Source organism: Felis catus, chromosome D4 (assembly GCF_018350175.1).
Source record: "Felis catus isolate Fca126 chromosome D4, F.catus_Fca126_mat1.0, whole genome shotgun sequence".
NCBI lineage: Eukaryota > Metazoa > Chordata > Mammalia > Carnivora > Felidae > Felis > Felis catus.
In genome coordinates this window covers 86,279,028-86,302,560 of record NC_058380.1, presented here as the reverse complement: position 1 = coordinate 86,302,560, position 23,533 = coordinate 86,279,028, and the positions used below count along the sequence as shown (strand labels likewise).

The following is a 23,533-nucleotide window of genomic DNA, read 5'->3' as shown; positions in this document are numbered from 1 at the left end:
GCAGAGAATCAGCCGAACGTGGTTTTGGACACGGGAAGTCTGAGCTGCTTATTCACAATCCAGGAGCCTGGAGCCTCGTGGGGGGGAGGGGGCGGGGGAGAGTTCTGGCTGGAAATAGAAAGCTGGGAGCCATCAGTATATAGAGGGTACTTAAAGCCATTTGTCTGGATGAGGGCGCCCAGAACAGCCCTTCTCAAGCCTAATGTGCACATGAGTGCCCTGGAGGTCTCGATAAAATGCAGGTTCTGAGTCAGCAGGCCTGGGTCAGGGCCAGAGAGAAGCTCTCAGGAGATATTAGGGCCGCACTTGACAGGCGGGGATCTAAGGCATCATCTTTTATGGCCAAGACCTGCTGGTGGATAATGAAACCAACAGAGGTGGCTTGTGATCAGTGTTTCAAAGAAAACGAGGCAAGATGGACGCGCATCATAAGGGCATATACATATATTCACAAAACGCTGGAATTGTTTGAGTCCGAGTCCCAGGATTTGTGTGGGGACACAACATCATGGTCCCCAAGGTTTGAGAAAACCTGACCCTGAAGTGAGGGTAAACAGAGAAGGGGAAAGGCCGAGTAAGGATGAGGAGGAACCAGCAAAGAGGCAGATAAGGCGACCAGGGAGACGGGAAGAACACCAGGATGGAATGTTCTAGAAGCTAAGGGAGGAACTACAGGCCCAATCTGGGATTTGCTTTGCCCCAGCCCTGGTGTCATGTGCACTTGAGTCTCCGTCTCCTCCGTTGTAAAATGGAGATGTGACAGTCTCAGCCTGTTAGGTGGCAGTAGGTTGGCGCTTGGTCCAGGGCCGGGCAAGCTTTGTTCATGGGGGAGCGATTGCGCTTCTTGTCCCGGGCTTCAAGCTTCTCCAGGCCGGCAGGCTGCCCTCCCCTTGTGCAGACGAAGAAACTGAGACCCAGAGCATAGAAAAGTCTTGCCCGAGGCCACCGGAGACCGAGTCTGCACACCCTGACCCCAGTCCCGTGCTCTCTTTCCTGTGCACCCACTTTCTCCCTTGTCCTTGCGGGTTTGGCCCGGGTGTTCCAACAGCCCCTGGCTCCCGGCCGATGCTGGAGACAGACAGCCGCCTGGGGGGGTCCCTGGGGATTGCCTAAAATTCCTCCTGTGGCTGGTGGCCAAGGCAGACGTGCCGATCCCTTCCTGCAGCTCTGGCCTTCCCAGCCAGCCAGGAGGAGGAAGCAGCAGAATTTGTGCACCTGCCCATTGTAGGGTTGAGGCGCAGGGGCCTGGCCATTGGCCACATGTCTCTTTGGCGTGTGGCTAGGCGGCACCTGAACGCATTTGTGTCAGGCAGAGCCCCAGCAGGAAACAGATGGCACGCTCCAACGGGATAATGGAGGGTCTGTTTACGCAGGTGTAGACAGGGTGGAGGGAAACCACGAGGGACAGGGCAGAACCCAGGGCTGGCAGCAGTGTGGGCCATGACCACCCTTGGCCTGGAGAGGGCCTGGTCAGCGCCGTGGCCTTCAGCGGAGTGATCCAGCAGGGAAAACGTCCGAGGAATGAATCCTACCCGCCCGGCCCCCTCCGCCTTCCTCTCTGTGATCTGTGCAGGGCTGAGGGGAACAGGAGGCAGCAGATGTGTCCGTCGAGATGGAGAACACATCTGGGGGCAAACGGAGGATGGCTAACCCAAGGTCTGTCCCCAGGTGTGAGACCATATGACCGTCAAGCTTTCCAGGGACAGGCAACCCAGATTGAGGACTGGCTTCTTCCACTGAGGAACAGGAAGCAAGCCCCGCCTCTTTGTACCTCAATTTCCCCATGCCTCCCCAGCCCCCGCCCCTGCCTTATCTTTCTGAATACGTCGGGCTTTCAATAAATATATCTGAAGGCCCAAAGTGTCCTGGGCTCTGTGCCGGGGACACAGCAGTGCAGAGGCATCAAAATTCCCCCACAAGGGGCTTCTAGTCAAGCGCAGAGACTTTGACAACACAATCCCACACAGACTAGGGCGTGGTGGGGAGGCCCAGGGTGCTGTGGGAACTTCAGGGTGATCTCCTCGCCACAGCTGGGGGTCCCGATCTCCTCCTTCCTCCACGAGGTCTCTGGGGCCAGGGCTCCAGGCCCTTCCATAACCGCCTATAGGTTTTTCTGTCCCTGGAAGTTTCCTGTAAGTTCTTCCTTGTGTCTGCCTGCAGCCTCTCCTGTTTTCTAGAGCAGTGGGTCTTGTGTATAAAGTGGGTGGAGATGGGTTGTGTAGCGTAGAGAGGAAGTGAGAAGGAGGAAGGTTTGGGGAGAGCCTCCCCTGGGGTCCTTGCTACGGCCTGGGATGGCCATTGCCCTGTGACACCCACAGCCACAGCGACATCTGTCTTCTCCACATTCAGCGAAGGAGGAGGTGAGCTTGGAGCCAGGCAGTCCCGAGGTCTCCGCTTTCCAGCTGGGGGTCAGGCAGACTTCAGGGAGCCTTGGGTTCCTCTTCCGTAAATGGTTTGATGTCACTGGCCTCCAGGGGTGGCTGTGAGGATTCAGAGCTGATAAGGTGACCGCCTAGGGCGGAGCCTGGTGCCCTGGGGAGTTCAGCCCCTGGGGCTGGATTAACTAACTGCCCCTGGGGTACAGACTCCTGTTCCGAGGGCCTGGGGAAACCTCATCGCCACCTTAGGCCTTGTGGTGCCCACCTCCCCATCTCCGCACCGGCCGGGACAGGCAGAGGAGTGGTCACTCTCGGGGTGGCCCCATCTTCCCCATCACAGCCTTCCTGCCTGCTGGGCATGGATGGGTCCCCCATGACCCCGCACCTATGCGTCACCAGAAACGGGCCGGGCAGCTGCAGGGCAGGGGTCTGACAGCGAACCTTCCCCCTATCCCCGCCCAAGGAGCCACGCCCACACTCCCCACGCCCCTGTGTCAGTTCCTGCAGAGACAACCACACTCCTGCTCTCTCCCTCCAGAGGCCCCCAGGGCTCCTGCCTTCTCCTCCCTCCCGGGGCCTCCATTTCTCCATCTGTGACCCAGGACAAGTATAAACAGAAAGGCCTCCTGGCCCCATCCCTTCTGTGGGTCCTGCCAGCACACCCCACAATTTGTCTTCTCAAAGCCGGTACCTTCTGCTCCAGAACCCTCCATGACTCCCCCTACCCTTCAGGATCAAGTCCTGGCCTTCAAGCACCCCCCCCCACCGCCCCCCTCAGAGCCTGCCTCTCCAGGCTTCCTGTCCCAACCACACTCCCTGCCTGTCCCGCAAGTTGTCCAACCACTTCCTGCCTCTGTGCCCCTCTCTGCCATGGGTCCCCTGCCCCATGTACCCTCTTTACCCATTTCTTCTACACCCTACCCCCTACTCCCCCAGTCCTTCAAAGGCCAAGCAGCTCAGGCTTTCTTTGAACTCCCTTGGCCTGACCCTAGGGGCTACCTGTGACTAAAGCCATGGGGAGCACACAGTTGGCGTTGACTATTTGCAAGATGAACAAGGGACTGCTCTGGGGATTGTCTCCCAGGCTCAGGGAGCACCGATGGGGGAGCACTTCCTGAGTCAGGCCCAGGCTCAGCGCTGTAGTGCCCTGACCTCCCAAAATCTCACAGCAGGCTGGTGAGGAAGGCACGGCTGTGTCCACTTTACAAACAGGGTAAAGGCTGTGGAGACTTGCTCAAGGCCTCGTAGCTCAGAGCAAGGAGAGAAGGTTTTGAATCCAGGACCATCTGACTTCAGAAAGGACATTACAGGGGCACCTGGGTGGCTCAGTCAGTTCAGCGTCCAACTTCGGCTCAGGTCACGATCTCGCGGTCTGTGAGTTCGAGCCCTGCATAGGGCTGTGTGCTGGCAGCTCGGAGCCTGGAGCCTGCTTCAGATTCTGTATCTCCCTCTCTCTCTGCTCCTCCCCTGTTCACGCGCTGTGTGTGCGTGTGTGTGCGTGTGTGTGTGTGTCTCTCTCTCTCAAAAATAAATCAACTTAAAAAGAAAGGACATTACAGAGGGTCCCTCTTTCGTTTGGGGCTATCTCTTGTCCCTGGAGGATTTTCCACCCGTGGAAGGGGGCAGACCCAATGTACCCCTGCCCTCCCTGGGCCCTGAGACCTCAGCCCCAGCTGCCACTTGGGAGAGTGTTCCTTCCCTATCCTGGGCCTCAGTTTCCCTGCCTGCAAAACAGGGAATGACGAGCCAGTGTCAGGCTTAATACGTAAGGCACTTTTGGTGCTGAGTGACACCTGTGTGAATCCCACCTCCACCATCTTCTTGGGCCAGTTATCGCACCACATCAGGCCTCTGTTTCCTCATCTGCAAAATGGGAACAACGGAGTTCATGGGACTAGGAGCTCCAGCTGAGCCTCCTTGGCCAGGGCCCGGCCCCGGAAAGGTCTCCTGGGTAGGCTGTCAGGGTGATTATTTTCATCTGCCGGCTGGGGGCTGCCGGAGGCGCCCCACCAGCCCTGGAGAGGGTGGGATGGGGGAGCGGGGTGTGTGGGGGAGACAAGCCTGGAGCCTGGGCCCTCCCACCCCACTGCCTCCTCCCCCCTGCCTCAGGGCCCCCCACCCAGCGACACAGCCCGTGGCACTTCCTCTCCCCGCCTGGCAGGCCGCCTGGCCCGGCCCCTTCTCTAAGGAAGCGCATTTCCTGCCTCCCCGGGCCAGGCTGGATGAGCCGGGAGCTCCCCACCGCTGCGGCTCATACCCTTGCTCCTATCTGCACCCCCGGGCCAGGGCTGTGTCGCAGCTGCCGTCCACGGGAGCCCAGCACCCCCTCCCCGTTCATCCTTCAGCCAGTGACCCCCGGCCCTGCGCCCCTGTGCCCACTTCTCCTGACCCCTCGGCCGCCACCTCAGAAGGCTGGAGCAGGGACGCCGCCGCTCCGGCCGCCTGTTCCCCTTGGGTCCCCGCTCGCGCCCACGCCGGCCCCCAAGCCCGCCTGCAGCCCTGCCCCTGGACACCGGATAAGGCCCGGCGCACAGACCCCCAGCTGGACAGCATGGACCGCGGCACGCTTCCCCCCGTTGTCGCCTTGCTGCTGGCCGTCTGCAGCCTCAGACCGACAAGTAGGTGTCCAGGGACCCCGGGTGGGGAGACTTGGCCCCAAGTGTTCCCGGCCTCTGGCCGGGTCCCAAGCTCATGCCCAGTGGGGCCGTCTGAGGGGGTTTGGACAGCCCCAGATGGACACCATAGGGTGACGAACCATCCTGGTTCGGCAGGACGACGAACATTCAGCCCTGAAAGTCTCAAACACGGATGAGTTATTTACCTTTATCTTAACCTTGGCCTCTAGCCTCCCAGCTATGTCCAGTTTCTCCCCAAGAAGCCCAGGTCCCAGAATGCTTGCTGTGCAGCCCTGGGAGAGTCTCCTGCCCTCTCTGAGCCTAAGTTCCTGTCTGAAGAACCCGTGGGAAGGAGGGCGTGTGGATTCCCAGCACTAGGGCACTTGGTTCGCACCTCGTGTGGTTGCTTCCTCGCGGTGTGATGTTGGGGGACTGCGAAGTGGGGGTGGGAATAGAACTCCTCCTGGGCTGTGGCGATGGTCGGTGGTGAGGCCAGTCTTGTAGAGAGAGTTCTCGGGAAGGCTGGAGGGTCCTGTGTTGTTTACTGTGGCTGTATGATTAGCTTTAAATTCCTGCCCCTCGCCTCCCCGGGGCCTGTGAGTGGCTCCCAGAATGCTCTTGAACTTAGCGCTCTCCCTCTGCCTCTACTTACCCCCGCCTCCTTGAAATGCTGCCGGGTGGGGGCACGACCCCGGACTAGGGGTTTTGTGGGAGTTCCTCAGCCTGGGGCTTTTCCAGGTGGTCTTGGCTCTTGGCCTTCTGAAACTGACCAGATGAGTGGCCGTGAGAAGCTGGGGGCTCCCAACCCCTCATCCCACTCATGTGGGCCTCTCTGTGCCCGCCTAAAACCAGGGGACAGCTCCTGTGGGCACCCCTTCACCCATGGTGCATCTAGGAACTCCCTAGAAGATCTGGGGGTGTGGTGGGGAGAACATAAGGGGAGAGCACAGCAGTGACCCCCCTCCCCCCCTGATTCCACCTGTGGCATTTTAAACCCCTTAACCCCTACCACTGCCTCACTGATCACAGAAAACTGTCTCAGACATTAAGTGACCTAGCATGAATTTGACCTCGGGCTTGTGGCTCCTAACCACGTGTACTAAGCAAGCTCCCCCCCCCCCCACCCATGTAGCTCCTAGCAACCCTGCAAGATGGCCGCCTTTATCTCCCCATTTTACAGGAGAGGAAGTAGAGGCTGTGACCTGCCAAGTTCACACAGCCCAGACAGAAGCCTACCCGAGCTGCGCAACGGTCCCCAGGCTGCCCTGTCTTTCTCCCGCCTCCCCCACATTTCTAGCTTGATAACACTCTCTTCTTCGTAATCATCCGAGAAAGATCCATGTAGGCTCTGGTTTTACTGGATGGAAGGCAGGGGTGTACTGGAAAATAATTAACAACAGGGGTGGAGGGTGTGGGGGATAAAGTAGGAAGTAATGAGTTTTGCTCTTTGTTACCATTTAAAATACATAATTTATTTGTAAGCTTTATAACGTTTACTTTTTTTAAGATTTTATTTTTTTAATTTTTATTTTTTGAGAGAGCGTCCTCACACGAGGTGGGGGGGGGCAGAAGGGGGAGGGAGAGAGAGAGTCAGTCTTAAACACTCTCCATGTTCAGCGAGGATCCCAACTCGAGGCTTAATCCCATGACTTTGGGTTCCTGATCTGAGCCAAAATCAAGAGTCAGACGCTTAACCGACTGAGCCACCCAGGCGCCCCTAAGATTTTATTTTTATTTATTGTTATTTTTGAAGTTTATTTATGTTGAGAGAGGGAGAGGGTGCGTGCACAAGCAGGGGCGGAACAGAGAGAGGGAGAGAGAGAATCCTAAGCAGGCTCCAGGATGTCAGCACGGAGCCTGATGTGGGGCTCGATCTCACAAATCGTGAGATCGTGACCTGAGTCAAACTCAAGAGTCAAGATGCTTAACTGGCTGAGCTACCCAGGCACCCCTATTTATTTATTTTTAAGTTTATTTGTTTATTTTGACAGAGACAGAGACCGTGCGAGTGGGGGAGGGGCAGAGAGAGGGGGAGCAGAGAATCCCAACCCCAAGAATCTGACCTGGGGCCCAAACTGGGCTCAAACCTGCAACCCCAAGATCAAGATTCACACGCTCCCTCAACTGAGCCAGCCAGGCACCCCAAAATTTAATTTTTAATAATGGCTGTGTTTAACATCCAGTTGGAAAAACAGATGACTTATATCATTCTGCTCTTGTGAACAGGTACCAGCACCCTGCTGGTGATCACAGGGCTCAAGGACATTCCAAACCATCCAGCTCAACTCATTTACCATCTGCGGCCCATGGAAGGCAGATGGGGGGCCTGGGTTAAGGTGTAGAACCCAGATCTCCACGCTGGGGATGGGGTGGGAGTGACCCTCACATCCTCAATCAGGCCAGAGAGGGTAAAAATGGGTCCAGAACGAGTCCAAGAATGGGTCCAGCCTTCTGGAAACACAGCTTGGCGGAAGCTCTCAAAACCGTAATATGTGTAACAGCTCAGCCTTCAGCTCTATGGAGCTGTTTGCCCAACTCCATAAAGATTTGTCCAACTCCAAAATAAACCGTATGGTCCACAGGTACCTGGAACAAAAACCCAACTGGAAACCACCCAAATGTCCATCAGCTTGGGTCCTATCCAATGAATTATTTTTTTTTGTTTTTTGTTTTCTATCAAATGAATTATTATGCAGTGCAATACCATGCAGCCAAAACCAAGAAAAAGCTAAATCTATACACTGTTGTGGACAGATGTCTGGGACGCAGCATTAGATGTTCAAATGGCCATGACTCCATCTCTGTAAGAATAAAACAGTAATAGGGGCGCCTGGCTGGCTCAGTCGGTGGAACGTGCGACTCTTGATTTCAGGGTTGTGGGTGTAGAGATGACTTAAAAATAAAATCTTAAAAAAAAAAAAGAAGAAAACAGTAATAACGCACAGTATGCATGGATAAAATTCCAACATCCCTGCTCTCCAGCACAAGGTTTCTCTAGGCAATTAATTGTCTTACAGACAAGAGTTGGATTGGGGCGCCTGGGTGGCGCAGTCGGTTAAGCGTCCGACTTCAGCCAGGTCACGATCTCGCGGTCCGTGAGTTCGAGCCCCGCGTCGGGCTCTGGGCTGATGGCTCAGAGCCTGGAACCTGTTTCCGATTCTGTGTCTCCCTCTCTCTCTGCCCCTCCCCCGTTCATGCTCTGTCTCTCTCTGTCCCAAAAATAAATAAACGTTGAAAAAAAAAATTAAAAAAAAAAGAGTTGGATGCTTGGGGCATCTGGGTGGTTCAGTTGGTTAAGTGTCCGGACTCTTGAGTTCGGCTCAGCTCACGATCTCACAGTTCGTGAGATCGAGCCCCGTGTCAGGCTTTGTGCTGACGGTGCAGCGCCTGCTTGGGATTCTCTCTCTCCCTCTCTCTCTCTCTCTCTGCCCCTCTCCCACTCATGCTCTCTCTCTCTGTCTCAAAAATAAGTAAACATTAAAAAAAAAAAAAAAGAATTGGCTGCTTAACTGACTGAGCTCCCCAGGTGCCCCATCATGTAGGTTTTTAAAGAGCAATTTAGTTATATATTCACTTCGGGCTCCTCCTTAAAGAAAATAGATAACGGGAAAAAAATCACTTCCCGAGTTCTTTTATTAATGTAGGCGTTGTTAACATGCTGGTGGGTTGCTGACTAGTTTTTGTCTAGCTTGTTAAGGTAATTTTCATGCAAACGAATCAACATTTGGGAGTCTTGGTTACCCTTCTTATGCCCCAGAAGGTTTCTATGTTGTCATGTAGACTCCATAACCACCCCATCGTGTTTCCAGAATGTTCTTCCCCTTAAATGTGCCGTCCCGTCGTTTGGTGAATCTCATTGCTGAATATTTAGGTGGTTTCCCCTTGGAGGCTGGTTATAAATACCACCGCCGCGCACGTTTTTGGTACATGCACCTCTTCCTGTATTTTGGAGTATTTCACTTGGATAGAGTCCCAGAGGCGAGGATGCTGGGATTCGAGGCCCGTGTTGGGTGGCTGGGATCAAAGAGTGTTTCCGAAGTGTGGACAAGCCTACACTGAGGGTTGGGACAGAGATGGGACTTGGAGCCCTGTGCTGCCTACCACCTGTGCGGGGATCTGGGGTTCTCTGGAGAGGGGGCTAGTGACGCAGGACAGAGACCACAAATATCCATCCCTTAGAGCCTGCACTCCAGCGCATTTTCCCATTTGCCGGGAGGCAAAAGAGGAGATGTGTGAGCCAGGTGTCAGAGGACGAGACCCTGGGGACATGACCGTGGAGATTCTCTGTCATCTCAGCCAGCCAGACAGTGACACTAAGATCCAGCTCCGGCCCCAGCTTTGGGACATCAGCCCCGGAGCCTGAAGAGGACCATCATCTGGGGTGGAGCTGACTTGATCCCTGGGACAGGGACAGGGGTGAAGGGACAAATGTGACTGCTGACATTGACTCAACGCTCACTCTGTGCCAGACGCTGAACTATGCCTGATCTGTCCCATCAGACTCAAACTTCACAAAAGCCCAAAGAAGCAGACACTCCTGTCACCCCCATTTGACAGCGGACGAGACTGGGGAACAGGCAGGTGGAGAGATCTGCTCATGCGGACCGCCCAGAAATGAGTAGCTGGAGCTTGAGCCTTGGGTCTAACCACTGTGCGATACTGCCTGAGAGGAGGGGAGATTTGGTGTAACTGGATCGGTTACTGGATCGGTCCCATCACAAAAGGGCTCTGAGAGTTGAACAGAAGTCGACCAAGAGGTCAAGTAAGGGAAGACCCTTGGTCTGGGAAAGAGCACGGCTGATGCAGGGAATGAGGTGTATTTGGAGAAAAAGCTCACGTCTCCCCAGTGGGCATAAATAATCATGAGAGCAGTTGCCCGGTCTTGAGCAACCCCGCGCATCAGGAGCCCGCTTAGCGGGCAGGCGTCCTCTGACCAACTTTCTCAGCAAATGGATGAGGAGGGTGTCGTGATTACCGTCATCCCCATTGTGAAGATAGTAACACTGAGGCACGGAAAGGGAGCTGGGAGCGGGCAGAATCGGGACCTGAACGTTGGCATGTATCCCATCCCTGCCCTTGTCAATTCCGTGATAGGTTGTGGAGTGTGGACTTGACCCTGAGGGCGTTGAGCCACGGGAGAGACTGGAGAAGGGAGAAGGGGGCGTTGGGGCGTCACTGGGGGGGTGGCTGGGCTGGAAGCTGGGGAATCTGTGAGGCTGTAATTGGACCCTGAAAGGGGCAAAGGGTGGATGGGTGACTGAGGAAGAGGAAAAGCCTGTCAATAAGGCTCTGTATTATGAAATAATCACAGCTAGTTGTGTTCAGAGTGCTTACGGGGCACCAGGCTCTTCACACGGCTGGGAAGTGGGTGCTGAGTGCGCGAGCCGGATCGCCCGGGGTACAAATACAGGGCTCTGACACTTAATAGCTGGGCCACCTCGGGCAAACTCTTGCACCTTGCGGATGTCATCTCCCCATGCGTCCTGTGGTTACAATAACGGTACCCACCTGTAGGCCTGCTGCAAGGATCCAACGAATGAACTCCTGGGCAGCCTCGAAATGGTTCCTGCCTCTCAGTAAGCACAATGAAAGCTGTTTTGCAACCGGGGAAACCGAGGCTCAGAGAAGTTAGGCCTTCGCTCAAGGTGACCATCTTTTTTAAGGGGTAGGGCTGGGGTCTGACCCAGGCTGTCTGACTCTGGAGTTGCTTTTCTCGACCGTTATTATTCTCTGTGGCCTTTCAAGGTGCCGGGGTGGCCATCTGGAAAGCGCCGAGGTGGCTCTATGCTCATGGGTGGGGCGGAGGAGGAAGGGGACAGAGGTGGGAAAGTGGCTCCTGGGTCTCGCGCTCAGGCCGGGTCACCCAGGCCCCTAGTGGCGCCTCCTCCAAGCCGGGTCCCGGGAGGCCCTGGCGTTTCCCTTGGTGCCAGGGGATTGTTTTCAGCTCTGTCTGGGCCCGCCTCCGGCTCCGGGAGACAGGCCCGGGCGTCATACTCCCGCCTGTCTCCCCATTCTCGTCTGCGGGGTGGGGGAGCCAGGATTCGAAAAGGCCCCAAAATAAATGGACCTCTTATCTGATCTCCCAGCCTGGCCCGTTATCTGATCATTACATAATGGCCAGGCCTGTGGCCTCTCCCGCTGACGGCATGGAGGAGGTGGCCCCGGGTGGCCCGGCAATCCAGGAGGAACTGGGGTTCCTGGAAGTCTGGGGAGGGGGCAGGGAAAGTCCCAAGGGAAGGAGGAAGGCACCGTGTTAATCTGCAGGCCAGACCCCAGGTCACTGTGGGGAGAGGTGGGTCCAAGGCCCAGCCTGGTTAGCCACGTGCCGTGTGATCTGCTCACGTCCTGCCTCTCCGGGCCTCAGTCTTCCCATCTGTATAGGAAGGGTTTGGACCAAGTGTGTGTTTGCTGATAGGCAGTGGGAGAGAGAGCACTGAGGGGCACTGAGGGGCCTAGAGGGCCACCAGGGGGTGGGACAGCAGGAGGTGGGGTCAGCCCTCCCATCTGCTGGGGAGAGGGGGTCTGCTGGCCTGAGGCACCAGTGACCTCCCTGTCAGAGGTCCCTCACCTGCAGACTGCCCTTTCCACCTCACCCCAACCTCCTCATGCAGTTCGTTCTTCTCCAGTGACAGAAGTCACTCAAATAACTGTAACCAAAAGAAATGCCACATGCCCTGTCTCATAACCTCTACGGGTTATGTGGGTTCTAATTATCGTTCCACAGACGAGGAAAATGAGGTCCAAAGCGGTGAAATCGTTACCAAAGCCACATAGCCAGTAAGCCCGGGCCGGAGATTCAAACCCAGGTCGGCCTGGCTCCAGGGACCTTGCCTTCAATCAAAATGTCATATGACGCTGGCATTCTGATTCTTGCACACAGGACAGGGCCAGGGCAAGGACGTATAAGGTGGGGCCCCCATAGCAGCCAAACGTCCTCGTCCTGAACTTCTCCTTCTCAACGTGCTGCCGGTGGATGGTGTTGCCGCGACCAGGGACGGCCATCTTGAGTCCTTCTCTTCCCCCTGGGGGTCCTGAGCCCAGCAAGGCTGGCTTAGACAAAGACGGTCCAATAGCCTGGGATTCGGAAGAAGCCTCCCTAGCCCCCCTCCTCTGAGCTGGCGACGGCTGGACGTGCGGCCAGTCCCTCCGCGCCCATCTTTGATCTCCAAGAAAACAGGAAGTGAGCGCGACAAGATGGAGACACAAACTTCCAAACAGTCTCCCCTTCTCTGTCCTCCTTCCCTCCTCCGGAGCCCCCCCTTCCCCGGCACATTCCTTAGGACGAGGTGTAGGGGCCTCATTTCCTCTTCCTCCTCTGCTGGGTCGGGGTGAAATTCCATTCCCTTCCCTCAGGACCTGCGTTTCCGGGCGGCCCAGCGGCAGGCTCTGCGGCCCAGGCCTACTTCCCAGGGCCGCCCTCTGAACCTGGGCCGCCCTTCTGACTCCCTCTGTCCCTCGGGGCCAGGAGACTCTCAACCCTCCTTGCCTCGTTCCTCCCAGCCCCCTCGAGGCACAGGAGGGAAGGTTTTCCTCTCCTGATCTCAGGCTTCGTCTCCCTTTGGAGCGAGCCAGCCTGGAGGCTTGCGTGCGTGCATGCGTGAGCCCTTCCGCATAGCAAGGGTCGCCTGATGTAGCAAATGAACATATAGGAGGCTCAGTGAAATTTGAATTTCAGGTAAACAATGAAAAAAATTTTAGTGTAAATATGTCCCGGGCTGCCTGGGTGGCTCAGTCGGTTAAGCGTCCAACTCTTGATTTCGGCTCAGGTCATGATCATGGTTCGTGAGTTCAAGCCCTGTATCGGGCTCGGCGCTGACAGCGCAGAGCCTGCTTGGGATTCTGTCTCCCTCTCTCTCTGACCCTCCCCTACTCACTCTCTATCTCGAAAATAGATAAATAAACATTAAAAAAAATAATATGTGTCCCATTTTATTATATTTAGGATATGCTTATACTTCTAAAAATTAATCATTTTTTAGTCAACTTTAACTGGGCATCCTGCATTTTCTCCGTCAACCCAACCCCTAGTAGCACTGTGAGCTCAGGCAAGAGACTTTTCCTTTCTGAGCCTTAGTTTCTCCATCTGTGGAATGGATATAATGATACCCACCTCGTAGGGTAGCCGCGAGAAGGTAATAAAGCCCTCAGCCGGTGCCGAGCACCCAATAGGCATTCAGAGAGTGGGAACATTGTCACCACCTTATTCTTATCTGGGGATCTCTCTGGCTGTGCTTCCCCAACAGGTCTTGCAGAAACTGTCCATTGTGACCTACAGCCTGTGGATGCCGAGGTGACATACGTCACGAGTCGGGTTCCCGAGGGCTGCGTGGCTCAGGTCCCCAACGCTACCCTTCAAGTCCACATTCTCTTCCTGGAGTCCTCAAGGGTAAGCGCCTGCTGGCAGGGCTGGGTGGAGCCCCAGAGAAAGGCCCGGGGCCAAGGGGATGAGGGGAGCCTTCCTTGTGGCTGTCCCTGGAGCAGTGGGTCACATCCTCACCAGGGCCCCTGCCAGGAGGGACACGTGGGCATCTCACAGGGTCGGTAAGGGATGACATTTCTGGGGCCAGCGTCACAGAGGTCTGCTGGATGCCACAAGACCCAGGTGGGAAGGGGGGTTTGGCCACTGAGTGGAGAAGAACCACATGAGCAGTGAGACGAACCAGGTGAGCCACCCCCTGTGCACCTGCAACGGTGAGGATCTTGACGCTTCTCGGTGGACTGAGCTCCCCTCCAGGCAGCTTGGGCTTTGAGAAGGGCTTTCCCTCCGTGGAGTCCAAATCCCCCTCCCTGGAATGTCCCTCATTGAACATCTATGACCTGGCCAGGCAGCCCACAGAGATTGGACGGCCGGTGATGCCACCTTGGAGACCAGCGTCCCTCCCGAGACCCCTCCTGAGGTCCAGCGTTAGCTTAAGTCCCTCCTAATGATAATAACACACCGACCGAATGCTTATTACGCACTAAATTCTGTGCCAGACTCTGTGTGAGGCTTCCTGTGTGCTAGGTACTGTTAGAGACCTACTAAGAGCCAGGACCTGAGTTCAACATCTTATGTGTGTTAAGCCTCCCAAGGGCCCATCTGTCAGAGTCTGTTATTACCCCCACGTTTCAGAGGAGGAAACGGGCCTGGAGAGGCAAAGCGACATGCCCCAGGCCACAGTTCACACTAGATTCTGGGAGCCCCCACGCTAGGCTGTCACCTGGCTCCCCAGTTGGGTGTGTTGTTCAGTGGGCATCTGGCCTGCCTGGGCCGGTAGCCACACCTGGCTGATGTGGCCTCAGGTCCTGAAAGCGATTTAGTGGTGTCAGCTCAGTGAACTTGTGGCCAAGCTGTCCCTGAAACTGTTAAGTTGCCCTGCATTTGTGTGGTGATAAGAGGGTGCCCAGACCACCAATATCGGGGGGGGCCTGCTCCCCACCGCCCTGCCTGCCACCGGGACTGCGGGCCTCGATAATCCCCAAGCCAAGATAGCGCCAAGCACATGTTATAGGGTTTTCGTAGCCATTGTAATTTTTTTCAAGTTTGGTGATGATATGGAAAATAAGATTGCCCTCTAGAAGTTCGTTTTGTTTGTTCTGATGATCAGGTCTCTGTACCTCCTCCGGGTGACTGGGCTCCCCCAACCCTAATCTTTCAACGAGGGGCCAGAGTCAGAGAAAAGCCCCCTGCCAAGTGCCCGGGTCTATGGGAAACAGATGTGTAGACAGTCAGCCAGGATCCGGGTGATTGGTGCTTTCTTGGGGAGGGCAGAGCAGGACAGGGATACTCCAACTGCTGTGGGATTAGGCAGGGCTTCCTGGAGGAAGCAACAACACGAAGGATGGTCAGGAACTCATGGAGCGAAGGAGGCGTTAGGGAAGAACAGAGCACAGAGTGAATGCACAGGCAGGTAAGGACCGTGGTTAGGGTCCAAATGTGGTTCGCCGTGGCGGGAGCTTGCTGTCCACCTTTGGGGCAGGGATGGGGGCGGGGGTGAAAAGGCCCTGTCACCATATTAAGGAGTTTGGTCTTTATCCCGTGGGCAGTGACAGTCATCGGAGGGTTTTTAGGGGTACGGTAGAATGCCAGGGTCACTCGTGCCGTCCTAGAGTTCACGGCAACAGAATCTCCCGTCACCCTCTGCCTCTTCCAGAAAACTCAGTCCCCGGGGCATCTGGCTTTTAATCCGAGAAGCCACGCTGCAAGCCCCAAGACTGCCAGGCATGTGTGTCTGAGGGGGTGGTGGAGACAGCTGGGGCTCAGGAGACTGGCGCTCCAGCCTTGGATGTCACTGACCAGCACCCCACACGGTGCCTGGCCTGCAGAGGGGGCCCCTTCTCCTCACTCTCCAACACACACACCTATTTCTTACATGTTTGTGTCTTTCTTTTTGAGAGAGAGAGAGAGAGATAGAGAGACAGAATCCCAAGCAGGCTCCACGCTGTCAGCGCAGAGCCCAACGTGGGGCTCAAACTCACGAACTGTGAGATCATGACCTGAGTCAAAACCAAAAGTCAGATGCTTAACTGACTGAACCACCCAGGAGCCCCTCACACATATTTCTTGGGCTCGGGGACTCACCGAGGAATCACAGAGTGTCAGGATCTGGCCCAGGGCCTGACAGATACCAAATAACTGCTGAGTGAATGAATGATTGAATGAATGAATGAATGAATGAATGCACGCACTGCTGTGTGACCTTGATGCAACAGTGAAGCACGCAGGTTCTGGAACCAGGCTTCAGGTTGAACTTCGGCTTCACAGCTCAGGGCAGCACGGCCTTGGGCTACCTCTCTAAGGCCTTGGTTTTCCACGGGAAATACGGGGCCCATAACAGCACCTCTGGGGGCGGTGAGAATCCAGTGGGGTGGGGCAGGCAAATATTGAGTGCAGGCCTGCCCAGTAGCACTGCTTGTTATAATGTCTCCTCTCTGGCCTCCGTGTCTCACCTGTAAAAATCTTGCCGGGTATGCTATGGTTTCCAGAATATCGTCCCGTCAGTCAACTAATTTGATCCCCAAAGGTTATTGCTACCAGGTGGCTGAGGTAGGGGCGGTGAATCCCACCAGACCCCATGCTGTGACCCAGAAGGCCCCTTTCTCCCTGGGGAGGCCCCCAGGGATCGGGTCCTTGATAGCCCCCCCTCCCCACCGCCCGACAACCAGCCATCGACAGGTGCCTGCTCTGTGCCCAGCCAGCGTTGGGCATTGATGGTGCAGAGAGAAAGCAGACGTGACCCCTGCCATCGAGCCGATCCCAAGCCAGGAGAGGCAGGGGTGGGCATCAGCACCCCGGGGTGTTGAGTAATGGGATTGGCAACGAGGGGCACGTGGGGCTGTGGAGGGACAGGGGCATTAGTGAAAGGCTCCTGGCGTCTAGCCAGACAGAGAGGGGGGTGAAGGGCATTGCAGGCAGAGGGCCCCACAGGAGCAAAGGCCTAGAGGCCAGAAACATGAGCTGGCGGGGGGTTGGGGGGGGCGGCTATCTCAGCAACCAGCCCGAGCCCTCCCGACCTGTGGCCGCCTTCTTCAAACCCTGGCACACGCAGAAACGGCTGTCCCGTCCACCCCTGCGCAGCGTCTGAATCCTCAGACTTCCTGCGGGTGGACAGCCGGTGAGCTGAGGGAGCCAAGCGGCTCGGGGAAGAGAGGTCTGCGGCAGACAGACAAGGGGGCCACTGGGCAGGGGCTCTATCTCACCGGGTCCCCGAAGGGCAGGCCGGAGCCTGGATTCCGGGAGGGGGCCCGGGGTCACATCCTGACCCGCGGAGACAGGAAACCGGCCTGGTGTCTCAGCGATTCCCGTCAGACTGACTGCACCGATCTGTCCTCCTAACAAACCCCAGGCAGCCAGGCAGAGCTGGGGCAGCCGCTGATTCACCCTGCTTCTGGGCAAACCCGTGGCCAAAGACACCCCACCCACCCCCAAGCAGACGGAACCTGCTGGGCTCTTGCACTGACTCATTCCTGACCAGAGGGGCAGGCAAGGCTGCTCAGGCAGGGAGAGAGAGAGAATGAGAGCGGGAGGGGCCCTGGGCTACCATCCTGAGAGGCTGTGAAGGGCCGTGGAGGGCAGTGTCACTCTCAGACTCGGGCAATGGGGACCCCTGTTCAGGCCAATTAATGGCTCTTCTCTGGCCCTCTTCCAGTTGTGCTCCTCCCCCGGGATAGGGTAGCTGCAGGTCAAAGGGACGTGGAGCCTGTACCCGTCCCCCGAGTCCGTGCTCTGGGTACCCGGACTCCAGAATTCCCTGCCCTGTGTGTGCTGAGCCCCCTCCTGAGGCTGCATGGGGCTCTTTCCCGTCCCACCCTCCAGCGGGGGCACTGCGTGACTAGTAGAAGCCCCTCCAGACCTAAAGGATGGGCACAGTGGCTGTGTGTAGGGGGTGGCCATGGCAGAGCTTGGGCATTCGGGCTGCGTTGCCCACGTCCGTACTCGTGAAGAGAAGGAGGTAAAAAGAAAGGAGGGCGGGCTGGAAGCCAGGGGCTCCCATTTGTAGTCGTAACCCAGGCCTTACAGATATTAGGGGCAAGTTTGGTGGAAAGGCACAGAATGGGCAGCAGCCAAACAGGCTGAGTGGGGATAGTCTGCTTTCTCACTGCTGTGTCCCCAGTGTCAAGTTCAGGGTCAGACTGGAAGTAAATGTTGGATGGATGGATGGATGGATGGATGGATGGATGGGTGGTTGGATGGATGGGTGGGTGGATGGGTGTGTGGATGGATAATGGAAAGAAGGAAGGAAGGAGAAATATACATGCACGTGAACACTTGTTGACTGACCATCCCAAGGGGTTCATGGTGCCACTTGCTGTCCATCTCTGGTTGTTTAGGGGTGTTTGCCAAGCCCCTGGAGGAGAGATTTGTGCCCCTTCAAGAGCCCAGAAGCCCCAGGCTGGGCCCAGCACTGGCCTCTCAGATTGGCAAATGAAACTGGGGAGGTGGGGAGAACATAGGCTGACCAGGGGCCCTCAGCTGCGGAAAGTAGTAGGTCTCTCCTGGGGCAGGCGGGGGGGGGGGGGTCTGGAAACCCCCTCTGTGTCCACCTGGCTAGAGACTATGACTCCTGGAATGCCAAACACTGGGCCGCCCGCCCCCACCCAAGATGGCAGGATGAAATCCAGCCGCCACACAATACTAGAACATCGCTGAGCCCCACTCCTCACTACACAGAGGGGAAGAGCGAGGCCCAGAGACGTAGCTAAGGCAATTCCAGCTAACGGCCGCCCACCTCTAATGCCAACCTCCCCAGCCCCAACCCATGGCACTCGGGATGGGCGGGCCAGGAGGAAAAGGCAGGTACTGAAAGCCATCCTCTGCTGTGTATTTAGCTAGGCACTGGCCAGCACACTCTGGAAGCAGAATCTCACTGAGCCCTCAACCAGTCTGTGAAGCGGGCGTATCGTTCAGCCCATTTTCCAGATCGGGAAATCGAGCCCCAGAGAAGAAGAGTGACTGCCCAGGGTCACAGGTGAACGACTGAGCCCGCATTTGAAATCAGACCAGTCTGGCTTTGACCCCCCCTTCCCCGGCCACCCCGCTTGTACGTATCATCTGAGTCTGCTGGGCTGGACAGAGGGACGGCTGGCTCCAATCTGGCCGGCTCCAGTCTGGCCCTAGGAGGGTGGGGGCTGCAGGCAGCCCCAAGGCTCCACTCCTAGAAGAATTGCTGGAAGCAACTTTCTATAAGTGGCTACTAGTGTTCAGGGCCTCCTCACCGAAATCCCCCCTTCCCGCCACCAACCGCTGGGCCAACAATGGCATCTGTGGGACACTGGCACAAAAATAGAAACTCGGTCTCCCGCCCACCCACTCGGGGAAGGGGCGGGGGTTGGCCCGGTTCGGAGCTGGGAGTGAGGGGCTGGCCGGCCTGCCTACTTCCACGAGGCTCCCCCGAATTCCCAGGACGCCATTCAGAAGACTGGGAACCTGGAGGTGGGGGGCAAGGCAGACCCCTTTCCTTTGCCTCCGGGCTCTGGGCTGGGAAGGAAGAGGGAAGTCCGTGTGCGTATGAGGGACTGCAGGGATGAGTCAGGGCCACGGGATGGAAATGTTTGCTGTGGAAACCCAACCGGTTTTTTTCTGGGAACCAGCTGACTTCGGCCAGGTCCGGGAGCTCCGAGACCCCAGGGAGCCCAGCCTTCCCGCCTCCCTGAGTTTCCACGCCGCTCACTCGCCGTGTGGCCCCGGCCCGGGGCTCCCCCTCTTTGTGTCTCAGTCCCCAACCGTACAAGGAGGGACGTGGTGGTAACTGAGTGGTGGGTGGAGAGCTGAGCGTGTCGTGACAAATGTCCCGAAGTGTCAGTCTCTTAATGCCCTCACCCTTGGCGTGATCCGACGCTGACCTCCACTTCTCTTTTTTCACTTCCTTTATCCAGAACCCTACCTGGTATTTGTTCCCAACCCCGTCCTACCAAGTGGGGAGACTGAGGTACAGGGGAGCAGGTACAGTTGCCAAGCAGCGGCAAGAATGAGGGTTCCCAGGGCTCTTTCCTGCCAGCTCCGAGGGGGTCCTCCCAGCTTTTCTGTCGCCTGCTGCGCTCTCGGGCTGTGGATGCCCGGCAAGGGGCAGAGGACAGATCTCATCCCTGCGGATGAGCGTCTCCAAATCACGGGGCCCATCTCTTCGCTGTGTGTGGCCCCAAAGGTCACTCCCTCGGGTGAGGACAGACAGATGGGGCTAGACAGTGGTGTTGTACCCGTAAAATGGGAGAATAAATACCCAATTCTGCTTCACAAGAGCACATGTCACCTGTTCAGTACAGGGCCAGGCACAGGTTAAGTTGAACCACGTGAAATTACCGATAGTCAGTTGCTTTGTCAACCGTTTCGTCTAGGTCAAGTTTGCCCGTTTAGAGGGTACAGTTGAACGGCGTTCAGTAGCCACACAGAGCTGTGCGAACAGATGTGATTACACACGCATTCAGGGTAAGGAGGCGAGGGCAGGTCCGTTCTCAAAGATTCTGGCAGGTCGGCTGTACCGCGGAGGTGGGTCTCCCTTTGCTCCGGTTAATTTCAAGTAGTCTGCTAATTATACTTCAATTTTTATTTTTTTTTATTTTTTATTTTTTTCTTCTTTTTTTTAAATTTTTTTTTAATTTTTTTTAACGTTTATTTATTTTTGAGACAGAGAGAGACAGAGCATGAACGGGGGAGGGTCAGAGAGAGGGAGACACAGAATCCGAAACAGGTTCCAGGCTCCGAGCTGTCAGCACAGAGCCTGACGCAGGGCTTGAACTCACGGACCGTGAGATCATGACCTGAGCCAAAGTCGGCCGCTCAACCGACTGATCCACCCAGGCGCCCCTATACTTCAATTTTTAAATTAATTAATTAAACAACAATTTCAGATAGAGATCACAATCCCGGAACATAATGTCAGTTCTGACATTTAGATTTGTATTTCATAGTTTCCCCAAATCTATTAAACCCAGTGTTTAACTTTTAAGGTGTTTAGAATGTATACCTATTTTTTTTTAAGTTTTATTTAAGTAATCTCCACATCCAAAGTGAGGCTCGAATTCGCAGCCCCGAGATCAAGAGTCCCATTCTCCACTAAGCCAGGCACTCCTAGGGTGCATAAATATTTTACGAAATTGATTTTAAAAGATATTTCAAAAACCAAAAATGTTATAAACCCTTTAGAAAACGCTGATTAAACAAGGGGTGCCTGGGTGGCTCAGTCGGCGAAGCATCTGACTCTTGGTTTCGGCTCAGGTCATGATCTCACGGCTCAAGTCCGATCTCACAAGTCCAAGCCCCTCATGGGGCTCTGTGCGGACAGCGAGGAGTCTGCTTGGGATTCTCTCTCTCTCCCTCTCTCTCCGCCCCTCCCCTGCGCGCGCGCTCTCTCTCTCTCTCTCTCTCAATAAATCAACTATAAAAGAAAACACAAATCAAAAATGTAATCTTATAAATTAGAAATATATATTGCTGTATAAATTCGCACAAAACTCGTGATTCAAAGATAGCCAACCTCAGTAGCTCACTAAAATGGAAGAGCTACTTGTGCAACGTTGAAAATGAAATCACATCGTCCGCTCTTTTGTTTTAAAGAGCAAAGTCACAAACAAAGAGTGACTATGGTGTCATTATTGACTGACGGAAATACTTCTGGGCAGATTTTTCCAGTGGCTGCAGCGCGCTCTCTGGCTCTGTGACATCAGCTGGGGAAATGGCCAGGAGATAATTGGAAGTGAAATCTAAAACTTTCCACTGATGTCTTCATCTTGAAATACCGCTCTCCCTTTTGAGAAGTATGAGGAGGTTTACGGGGTTAGGTTTTATCTCCGTGTAGAGACTGCCCGCTTTGGAGACCGGTTGGAGCTCATTTTCCAGTGAAGTGTTTCCATCCGTCTTTGTCCTCGTGAGTCTTTGGTGGGGCCCCTGAGGCACGTCCCCGCCTCGGTTTCAGCAGCCACCTGTTCACCGGCTCAGAAAGTCTTTGGGCAGGGCTGAGGGTGCTGGTCTTTCAATAGAAGCTTTGCCTTGGGGATCGCCGTGTCCTTTTTCTTCTTGGGAATAAGGAGGTACAGAGAAATGTGGGGCCATACAGTGAGAGGCGAGGCCTGTCCGAGTGCGTACCCTAGCTCCGTGTTTAGTGCTGTGTGATCCTGGGCAAGTGACTTTACCTCTCTGTGCATTTCCTCATCTATTAAGTGAGAACAATGCTGCCTGCCTCTTCAGGTTGTGAGTAGATCAGTCCGTATGCAAAACACTTAGCACAGTCCTGGCACGTAGTAAGCACCACGTAAGTGTTAAGCGTTGTTGTTGTTGTGGATGCGGTTGTGGTTACGAAAGCATTCTAACTGCATACGCCACGGGAGATTAAAACTTTTCCTGCAGTAGGTACCTCTCAAGACAAATGATTTCAACTTCCTCGTCTTCTAGCAAAAGGATGGCGCTCCAGCCACAAAGATACGGGCATTTTAGCGCTCCAAGGTAGTAAGGCAAACAGGAACACCACAAGCTGGGAAGGGGCGGTGCCTCAACATTGCTGCCTGGGAACAGACAAGGGGCACAGGGCGCTGTCTAAGTCACACAGATGCTTGCAGGCCCAGTACACAGCAGGCGCTCAATAGAAACAACCGCCTTTGATCTACTGGATACAGTTCGGGCTTATTGCCTTTTTAAAAATCTCTTTGGATTTGATGAGACTAATCGCCTTCGTTCACTCAGCAAATATTACCTGAGCACCTCCCGAAGGCCGGGCGCGGCTCTGGGCGCTGGGAGACAGGGGCAGCCCAGGGGGGCAGGGAGAGGGGAGGGGAAGCTGACAGTGAGTCTTTGCCACAGGCTGAGCAAGCCTGACTGCTGCGCGTGTCCGTCTTCTGCCCCCACCCTAGGAGGTGTCAGAGCTGGAGCTGAAAATCCAGAAGTCCACGCAAAATGGCACACGGCCCCGAGAGGTGCTCCTGGTCCTCAGCGCGAACAAGAACGTGCTCCTGCGGCTACAGGCCCCAGGAATCCCACTCAACCTGGCCTTCGTGAGTGTGTTACCTCCAACCTGGGCGGAGGCCCCTGCTGTCCGTCTCTGTGGGCCGGGCTCCCCTGCCCCAGCAGCCCCCCTTCTCCTTTTCATTCTGACGTTTCTCACCGGGGCCCTGCCTGGCGAACCCCACGGGGCCCTGATGAGAGAGCCCAAAAGGCGGCAGGGTCTGGGGTAAAGATTCCAAACCCGGACGTGGGAGTCAGGGTGACGGGCAACCCCGGCCAACTCCAGTCTGCTTGCCTCATCTCTGTTTTCCCTTCTGTCCGGCGACAGAATCGGATTCAGTGACATCCCGTAAAGTAATCTGGTCACTGTCTTTGAAGAAGTTACAAGATCTGCTTGAAAACATTTATGTACAAAGGAAAAGGAAACCTAACAATGTGTTAATAGTGGCTACGGCTGGGAAGTGGGATCGAGAGCGGTATTTATTTGTTCTTTACGCTTTGTTGAATTTGCAACATTTGCTCTCATGAACATGGCCTACACTGGAGAAAAAAAAAATGTTTTAAAAACTCAGGTTTTAAGTGTCAGGCACACCCACCAGAGAGGAGGTCAACTGGCTGGGACCCACAGCAAGGGGGGGGGGGGCGGGCGTCAGGGCTGGAGGAGGTGGGGTGGCCTGTGGGCACTGCCTCCCCTACTGGAAGGCCCTGGGAGGTGGCCCCCAGATGGGAGCAGCTGCTGTTTACCACCAGAGAAAGCGGAGGGCAGGGGTGGGGGTGAACAGCAAAGATAACAAGGGGGAGAGAGACACAGAAAGAAAAATGGAACTAGGCAGAGGCAGCATGTTGTGGGAGGGACAGACAGACACTCAGAGAAACCGCAGAGAGAGGAGGAGGAGGGGAGCTGGGAACCCAGACAGACCCAGATCCAGGGCTGCCTGGGAGATGGGCTCAGAGACGAGAGCGGTTGGGGGTGGGGTGAAGCAGCCAGGCTGGCCCCAGGCACCAGAGGGAGAGGGCCAGCCTGAAAGCCCAGGGAGCCATGGACACCAATCAGGAGGGCAGAGCCCGAACAGCCCCATGTGGTACTTCCCTCTGTTCCCCGTGGGGTAAATCAAGGCCCCGTGGAG

The 23,533-nt window shown here is 55.7% G+C and overlaps 1 protein-coding gene across 1 annotated transcript in view; it reads left to right on the top strand.

Moving 5' to 3' along the window:
- Positions 1 to 4,508: 4,508 nt before the first annotated feature.
- ENG (endoglin) overlaps positions 4,509 to 23,533 on the top strand; it is a 31,572-nt gene continuing 12,547 nt past the window's right edge. The window contains exons 1-3 of the mRNA XM_006939503.4: positions 4,509 to 4,996; positions 13,237 to 13,379; positions 22,316 to 22,456. Coding sequence (XP_006939565.2) covers positions 4,930 to 4,996; positions 13,237 to 13,379; positions 22,316 to 22,456 — 351 coding nt within the window. The 5' untranslated portion in view covers positions 4,509 to 4,929. The remainder of the gene's footprint in view (positions 4,997 to 13,236; positions 13,380 to 22,315; positions 22,457 to 23,533) is intronic.